The sequence below is a fragment of the Rhincodon typus genome, chromosome 25 (genome assembly GCF_021869965.1).
Source record: "Rhincodon typus isolate 14 chromosome 25, sRhiTyp1.1, whole genome shotgun sequence".
Taxonomy (NCBI): domain Eukaryota; kingdom Metazoa; phylum Chordata; class Chondrichthyes; order Orectolobiformes; family Rhincodontidae; genus Rhincodon; species Rhincodon typus.
Window position 1 is genome coordinate 7401376 of NC_063356.1, and position 9213 is coordinate 7410588.

Here is a 9213-nt window from a genome sequence, read left to right on the forward strand (position 1 = left end):
ATGCACAATACAGACTGAATGTACAGGACAGAAGATGCACTGCAACAACGTACCAAAGCACCTTTGATGGCATCCATCCATGTGATCTCTACCGTCTAGAAGGATAAGGGCAGCAGATACATGGAAACACTATTACCTGCAAGTTCCCCTCTGAGCCACTCACTCATCCTGACTTGAAACTGTATCTCTGTTCCTTCAGTATCACTGGGTCAAAATTCTGGAAGTTCCTTTCTAACAGCACTGTGAGTGTGCAATTCAACAAGGCAGCTTGGCACTACGTTCTCCAAGTTGTCAGTGATACCTACACCCCCTGTATTAATATATTTCTTTCATTGTAGATTCCTTTGGCATTCAGTCATGTTAAGATTTCATCCTCCAGTCACACATTATTTATACAGGTTGCGTATCCTTTATCTGCATTTCAGATAATCAAAAAGACCTAAAAACCAAAGGTGTTTTCAAAAGTGAACCTGAGCAATACTTTGGACACTCCTGGCTTGGGCCCTTTGGAAAAAACTTTATTTGGCCCAACTGGGAAAGTCTTTTTGATTCAGTGTGTCAACAAGTTCATTTGGGACCAGTAAAAAAAAATGCTTTTAGCTCTGTTTAGGCCAAGTGAAGATTTTTACCAATGGATTCAAATTGACTTGAATAGACCTATAGGGGTAAGTTTATCTGAAAACCAAAAATATCCCTTATTCAAACACCAGTTGGTGCCGAGATTTTCAGATAAAGGATTCCTGATCCGTACCTTCAAACTTTTGAAAGGCTTGGGTTATGTCTCCCCTCCACTTTCATAAGATCTGAATAAATAACAGCGACAGGATATTCAATCCAACTAGCCTGCTTAGCCATTCAATAAAATCATGGCTCATTTGATTGTGGCCTTGTCTGCTTGTCACTGCTTGATTCCTTGTCAAGCAATATCTTGTAATCTCTTCTAACCTCTTCCATCAACCAGAAGTTACAAAAGATTAAACACGCATACCAACAAGTTCAAGAACAGCTTCTTCCCCGCTGTTATTAAACTTCTGAATGGACCTCTCAAATTTCAAATCTAATGTCGATCTTGCTTTTTGTGCACCTTCTTTGCAGCTGTAACTTTGTGTTGCTCGCTCTGTTCAATCACCCTATGATCTTTGTATGGAACGATCTGCTTATACTGCATGCAAAACAAAACTTTTCACTGTACCTAGCTACATGTGACAATAATAAATCAAACTAAAAAAATCAAATCAATATGTTTTCTTCAGTATTCTAACCACTCTCAGCATCGGGAAACTCCTCCCCATTATCAGTGACTATTTCACGTCCAGGAGTAGTTAACTTGAGTGGAAGATTAGGCCTTCAATTCTGGCACAAGCTTTAATATGAAGACACCAGCTCTATACTCACGTGCTTTCTTTGTGGTGACAGTTGTAGAGGGACTGGAAGGACCACTCCCAGCGCTATTGTAGGCTCTGACTTCCACATGGTATAGAGTGCTGGGCTTCAGGCCTGGGACACGAGCTGACAACTCCAGCCCTGGCATTCTAACGCGATCAGCCGAAGCCTTCTTATCGTTGTCTCTCCAATACCTGATCTTTGGAGGTGAGAAAGGTGATAAACAAAACAAAAACGCAGAGGAGAAAGAAATTGAGGAGGGTTAGAAGAAAATAACAGAGTCAAAAACAAAGCGTTGGGTAAATTGCATCAGATTGTTTCAAATTAACGTCTCAGAGGGTCAGTCTGACTGTGTGCCATGGTGTAGAATGGGTCAGTGAAGGGAGGTAATGGTTTAGTGGCTTTGGCGCTAGACTAGTAATCCAGAGACCTGGGTAAGTTTAAAACCTTAAGTAATGGAAACAGGAGTAGGCTGTTCAGCCCTTTGAGCCTATTCTGCCATTCAATTGGATCATGGCTGATCTGATATTCCTGCCTTTCCCTGTAAGCTTTGATTCCTCAATTGACCAAGCATCTATCAATCACAGCATTAAATATACGTAGGGACTTTGTCCCCACAGTGCTCTGTGGCAAGCAGTTCCAAAGACTTACAACCCTCTGAGAGAAGAAAGTCCTCCTCACTGCGTCTTAAATTGGCACCCCTTAATTCTGAGAATATTCTGGGATTTCCAGGTTCAAATCCCAGCATGGCAGATGGTGGAATTTGAATTCAGTAACAAATCTGGAATGAAGAATCAATTGTCATATAAAAAACTACGCAGTTTACTTGTGTCATGGAGGAAGGAATCCACTGTCCTTACCTGACCTGGCCTAAAGTTGACTCCAGACCCACAGAAATGTGGTTGACTCTGAAATGGCTGAGAAAGACACTCAGTTGTGACCAAGGGCAACTAGGGATGGGCAGAAAATGCTGGCTCAGCCAGCGACACCCACAACCCATGAGTGAATTATAAAACAAAGATGCTGGAAATGAATTTTGGTCTGATTTTTAATCAACCTGTTCAAACAAGTTATCATGCATGACTGGGGGAGGTGGGACTTGAACCCAGACATTCTGGAGCAGAGGAAGGGACATTACTATTGCACCTCAAGAGTTACTTTCCAATTGTATTATTAGGACATCCCACTTGATTGGCACCCCATCCACCGCCTTCAACATTCTCTCGCTTCACCACTGTCACACAGTGGTAGCAGTCTGTATCATTTACAAGATGCATTGTAGTAACTTAATCCTTCAAAAGTACCTTCCAAGCCTGCAACCACCAACATTTAGAAAGACAAGGTCAGAAGGTGCATGGGAGTGCTACTGGCTGCAAGTTCCCCTCCAAGCCACACACACCAGCCTGACTTGGAAATATATCATCGTTCCTTCAGTGTTGCTGTGTTAGCCTCTGGGAATTCCCTTCCAAATGGCACCGCCATCATCCCTATATCCCAAGAACTGCAGCAGTTCAAGAAGGCAGCTCACCATCATCTTCTCCAGGGGCAGTTAGGGATGGGCCATCAATGCTGGCCCATTTAGCGACACTCACATCCCATGTAATTGCCAGAGACCTCTGACTCAACAAAACCCAGCCCTTGGTATAAACTTCAGTCTCCTGTCTGTTTCCATGCAACATATCAACTCCCTGTGGATATTATTCCACTGCATGTTTGGGCAATGCCACAGCTATGTGCAGCAATGAGCAGGCAGGTATCGAAAGGGTTACGTCAATGCTCCGAGACTAAGCTGCACCTGGTTGTCATAAAGATGACACTCCCCTGGAATGTCCCCAACAAGGGACGGGTCCCTTTCTGTCATTTCCAAATTTTGGAGATGTCCCTTCACAATAATGTTGAGATAAAAAGTAGTATTTCCAACTTGTTTTTCAATATTCCTCTGTTCTCTGTTTACAAAATGTAAATAACACTGCCGACAGCCACAGTAACTGATGTCATTGGATATATTCTCTGGGGAATTCAAAGATAGATAGATTTTCTGAAGAAGGATCTAGGCCCGAAACGTCAGCCTTCCTACTCCTCTGATGCTGCTCGGCCTGCTGTGTTCATCCAGCTCTACACCTTGTTTTCTCTGGGGAATTGCTCTGTCTGAGTCAGTGATTTCTGTTGATGTTGGATCCAGTCTTTGCCTTGGGGCTGGATTTGTTTTGTTCTCGCTGTCAGTTTTATACAGTAACACAATTGCCAGCAAGCAGGAGCAACGTTACCCATCCGTGTGCAGAGGCACAGTGGCACAATCTGGATTCCTGTTGAATCATAGCGCTCTTCTATACTTGTGTGTGAAAGATTATGATCACTGTCCAGAATGGCTGCTTGAATTGGGAGAACGCACTACATTATCATTTAGGACATTGTGAAATTCCTCTGAGCTCCGGCTATGTGAATTCGCCCGAAGCATGGTGAGAAACCTCCAGGAGAAAGGGTCGGGAGGATTTTTGTCAACATCCCTGTACAGTGCTGTCTCTTGTGCTTTCAGCTAATACTGCCCCCTTCACACTGAGATATTACTTAGGCAGCAGTGTGTGTCTGCACACACACTGACCCTGAGGCTCCTTCTCACTTCAACTGGTTTGCTAATGTTGATCTTGCCTAGCACACACCCTATGTGATGTAACTTGTATGTCTCTGTCTAGATTTTTTTTTAACCCTATGATCCGGTCTGTGTGGAGTTTGCACGTTCTCCCCGTGTCTGCGTGGGTTTCCTCCGGGTGCTCCGGTTTCCTCCCACACTCCAAAGATGTGCAAGCTAGGTGGATTGGCCATGGGAAATTGCCCGTAGTGTTCAGGGATGTGTAGATTAGGTGGATTATAGGGGTGTGGGTCCGGGTGGGATGCTCTGGGGGTTGGTGTGGACTTGCTGGGCCGAACGACCTGTTTCCACACTGTAGGGATTCTATGATGATGACTATGATCTGCTTGTACTGTTCGTAAACAAAGCTTTTCACTGTACTTAGGTACACGTGACCCGAAACGTCAGCTTTCCTGCTCCTCTGATGCTGCCTGGCCTGCTGTGTTCATCCAGCTCCACACTATGTTATCTCAGACTGGTGCCTTCCCTCTTCCTGATCATAGAATCATACAGTACAGAACAGGCCCTTTGGCCCATTGAGTCTGCACTGACAAAAAAATACTTTCCAGCACTTGGCCCTTAGTTTTGAATGTTACACATTTCGAGTGCTCATCCATGTACTTTTTGAAAAGTTGTAAGGTTTCCCATCTCAACTACCCTGCCAGGCAGTGCACTGCTGATCCCCACCACCCTCTGGGTGAAAAGACTTTTCTTCGAACCCCCTCGAAACATCCTGCCTTCACTTTAAATAATGCCTGCTCATTACTGACCCTTCAACACAGGGGAATAGCAGCTTTCAATCCACTCTGTCAATGCCCCCAGCCCCACAACCCCCACCCTTCACACACACACACACACACACACACACAAACACACAGTTGTTCCCCTTACAGAAGAGTCATCTAATCAGTTACATCTTCGTGATTCACGAATTGCATTGAAGCACGCACAGAACACCCAGGCAAGGGGATTGACCAATCAGCAGCTCACCTCGTAGCCCAGAAGAATACCATTCATGGTGACCTGTTCGACAGGACGCCAGCTCACCTCGATTTCGGAAGAGGAGAGGCTTTTGGCTGACACCTCAGAGGGGGCAACACTCGGTTCTGAGGGGAGGGAGAAAGACTGGTGAGTAATTTGTTGAGAGATAGGTGTGATGGTTAGTGGACCATCAGACTGTACAGTAAGTGGCCTGTGGACAGGACACATTGAGGAATTTACATTTCCAACATTCACTCTCTTGGCCAACAATTGAGGGCAGTGTGAGGCAATGGAAGTCAACTGGTGTCCATTTGATCTTACTGCCTTTTGTTAAGATTACTCATGGTGAAGCAGCACTCATCATCCATCATAAGTCTTGAAGCCACTCTTAAGGAAGAATAATAAGGCTTTGGAGAGAATGCAGATGGGATTTGCTGGAAATGGATGACCACAGTCAGGAACATGGGAGCAGGAGATGGCCATTCAACCCCTTGAGCTTTCTCCACCATTCATTGCGGATCATCTACCTCACCACCATATTCCTGCATTATCTCCATATCCCATGAATAATTAGTAATTATTAATCTCCAACTTAAACTTACTTAATGAATGAACTTCCACAGCCCTCTAGGTAGCCAACTCCAGAGACAGACCATCTTCTAGTGAAAGGGCTCTTCCTCATCTCAGTCCTAAATTCCCACTGTCTTACTCTAACACTGTGTCCCTAGTTCCAGACCCCACAGTTAGGGGTTACCTGGAGAAGTAACCTGAAACAATAGAAGATTATCAGGAGAGGTAACATGGGGATAGCAGGAAGTTATCTGGAGACAAAAACAAAGTTGCTGGAAAAGCTCAGCACATCTGGCAGCATCTGTGAAGGGAAAAAAACAGAGTTAACGTTTCGGGTCTGGTGACCCTTCCTCAGAACTAGAGTTATCTGGAGAGACTAGAGAAGCAGAAGGTTACCTGGGGACCTAACCAAGGGGAAGCAGAAAGCTATGTGGAGAGACTGGGAAGCAGGAGGTTACCTGGGGAAGTAACTTGATATGCAGGAAGCTACCTAGAGAGACTGTAGAAGCAGGAAGTTACCTGGAGAGGTAACCTTGGTGTACGGGAAGTTACCTGGAGAGACTGGAGAAGCAGGAAGTTACCAGGAGAAGTACCGTGTGTGTACGGAAAGTTATCTTGAGAAACTGGGGAAGCAGGAAGTTACCTGGAGAGAGTGGGGAAGCTGGGAGCATTCTCTGTTGGGTAGAGATGACAGGTAAGTTTGTAAAGTTGTTCAAAACTTTGCAGGGTTTTGACAGAGTGAATAAAGAAAGCCTGTTTCTACCGAGAGAAAGGACAGTAGGCCGAGGACCACAGGTTTAAGCTAAATCAAGTCCAGGTAGGAAATTAGGAAAATTTTGACATGTGTTGCATTTAGAGTTATAACCTGGACTGTACAGCGAAAGGCTGGTGGAAGCAGACTCAATAACACCATTCAAATGGAAATCGGATTAATTCCTGAAAAGGAGAAATTTATTGAATTATGGGGAAAGAATCATTGAAAGATTACAAAACAGGAGGCCATTCAATCCATCTTGCCCATGCTGGCTCTATGCCAGAGCAATTCCATTAGTCTCACTCCCTCACCCTCTCTCTACAGCCCTGTAATCATTTCTTGCAGTTAAAGTGATTATACAACTCAATTTTAAAAGAAGAAAATTGAATCTGCCTCCACCACACAATGCAGGACATTCCAGATTGCAACCACTTGCTGAGTAAAAATATTTTACTCAATTTCACCTCTGGTTAAATGATAATCTCTTAAACTAGTGTTCTTTAGTTCTTGACCCTTCTGTCAATGGGAATTAGAATCTCAATTATCAACCTGGTTCAGACCCCTCGTTGTTTTGAACACCACTACCAAATTTTCCCTCACCATTCTCTTCACAATGGAGAACAACTCCAGCCTCACCAACTAAGCCTTGTCATTGAAATCTCTCCTCACTCAACAGTATGTGATTGGGACTGATTGGATAGCTCTCTCAAAGAGCCAGTACAGAGGTAATGGGCCAAACTACCTCCTACCATGCTGTAATTCTCTGAATAAATTACCCAAATGGTTTGGCGCATCTACAATTACGGGGAAGAATGATAGAAACATGAGGACAGGAGTAGGCTATTCCGCCCCTAGAGCCTACTCCACCACTCAATATGATCATGGCTGATCATCCAACTTAGTCCCCTGTACCTGCTTTTGCCCCACGCCCTTTGATCCCTTTAATCCTAAGAACTATATCTAACTCCTTCTTGAAAACATTTGATGTTATGACCTCAGCTGCTTTCTGTGGCAGACAATTCCACAGGCTCCCCACTCTCCGGGTGAAGACATTTCCCCTCATCTTAGTCCTACCCTGCATTCTCGAGACTGTGATCCCTTGTTCTGGACTCCTTGGTTATTGGGAACATCCTTCTTGTGTTTGCCCTGTTTAGTCGTAAATGAAATTATGAAGTTCAGGGCTTGAGCAGGGGTAACCTCAGAGGGATGGGAACAGCAGCCTTACCTTCTTCTGCAGAGTAGACAATAGCAGGCTGACTGTACGGCCCCTGACCCTTATTGTTAAAGGCTTTCACCTTCACCTCGAATCGGCTGTACGATGCAATTGTATCGTTCCGGTAAACGTATCGTGAAGAATCAGCTCCCAGAACCTTTGCGTTCTTCCATTCCCTGGTCCCTTCTTTTCGGAACGTGATGATGTAACCAAATCCATCGCCATTCTGGTATTCACGAGGCACGGGCTGGAAATGAATCAATTAATAAATGGGAAAGTTAACATTTAGAGAGGCATTTCAAACGCTCAGCCTGACCCACAGGCAGGCCTGTGGCTCAGTGGTTAGCACTGCTGCCTCACAGCGCCAGGGACCTGGGTTTGATTCCAGCCTGTGATTGTCCATGTGGAGTTTGCACATTCTCCCTGTGTCTATCCTCTGGTTAGGTGCATTGGCCATGCTAAATTGCCCATATTGTCCAGGGACATGCAGATTAGATGGATTAACCATGGGAAATGCAGACTTGCAGGGATAGGGTAGAGGGGGTGGATCTGGATGGGATGCTTTCTTGAAGGGCAGTGTGGACTCAATGGGCCGAATGGCCTGCTTCCACACTGTGGGGCTTCTATGACCGCACTTTTCCTGAAGGAGCTGGTCCTTACTTGTGCCAGTGATTCTAGCCTCTTATTAAGCATTTGTCCACGATCCATCATTGACTTGTAACTGGGCATATCGGGTGTGTGCTTTAATCACAGGGGCATCACAAGTGAATGTGAAACAAAAACAAATTGCTGGAGAAACTCAGTAGGTCTGGCAGCATCTGTGGAGAGAGAAACAGAGTTAACATTTTGGGTCCAGGGCAGGCCTGCTGAGCTTCCCCGGCAATTTCTGTTTTGCTCCAGATTCCCAGCATCTTTGTTTTATTTCAGGTGAATGTGATATTCTCTGATATAGTAGGAACTGCAGATGCTGGAGAATCTGAGATAACAAGGTTTGGAGCTGGATGAACACAGCAGGCCAAGCAGCATCAGAGGAGCAGGAAGGCTGACGTTTCGGGCCTAGTCCCTTCTTCAGAAATGGGGGAGGGGAAGGGGGTTCTGAAATAAATAGGGAGAGAGGGGGAGACGGATAGAAGATGGACAGAGGAGAAGATAGGTGGAGAGGAGACAGACAGGTCAAAGAGGCGGGGATGGAGCCAGTAAAGGTGAGTGTAGGTGGGGAGGTAGGGAGGAGATAGGTCAGTCCAGGGAGGACGGACAGGTCAAAGGGGCGGGATGAGGTTAGTAGGCCAACCAAAACAGAGTCCCCCTCGTCCTCACGTACCACCCCACCAACCTCCGGATCCAACACATCATCCTCCAACACTTCCGCCATCTGCAATCCGACCCCACCACCAAAGACAATTTTCCCTCCCCACCCTTATCTGCTTTCAGGAGGGACCACTCTCTCCGTGACTCCCTTGTCCGCTCCACACTCCCCTCCAGCCCCACCACACCCGGCACTTTTCCCTGCAACCGCAGGAAGTGCTACACCTGCCCCTACACCTCCCCCCTCACCCCCATCCCAGGCCCCAAGAAGACTTTCCACATCAAGCAGATGTTCACCTGCACGTCTGCTAATGTGGTATACTGCATCCGCTGTACCCGTTGTGGCCTCCTCTACATCGGGGAAACCAAGCGGAGGCT

General features: G+C 45.8%; 1 protein-coding gene across 1 annotated transcript in view; it reads right to left on the bottom strand.

The window, feature by feature from the left end:
* The window catches only part of cntn2 (contactin 2), a 189180-nt gene that overhangs the window by 17134 nt on the left and 162833 nt on the right, over positions 1 to 9213 (bottom strand). The window contains exons 18-20 of the mRNA XM_048612184.1: positions 7543 to 7777; positions 5003 to 5118; positions 1396 to 1582 (exon numbers count right to left, since the gene is read on the bottom strand). Of these exons, the coding sequence (XP_048468141.1) occupies positions 1396 to 1582; positions 5003 to 5118; positions 7543 to 7777 (538 nt within the window). The remainder of the gene's footprint in view (positions 1 to 1395; positions 1583 to 5002; positions 5119 to 7542; positions 7778 to 9213) is intronic.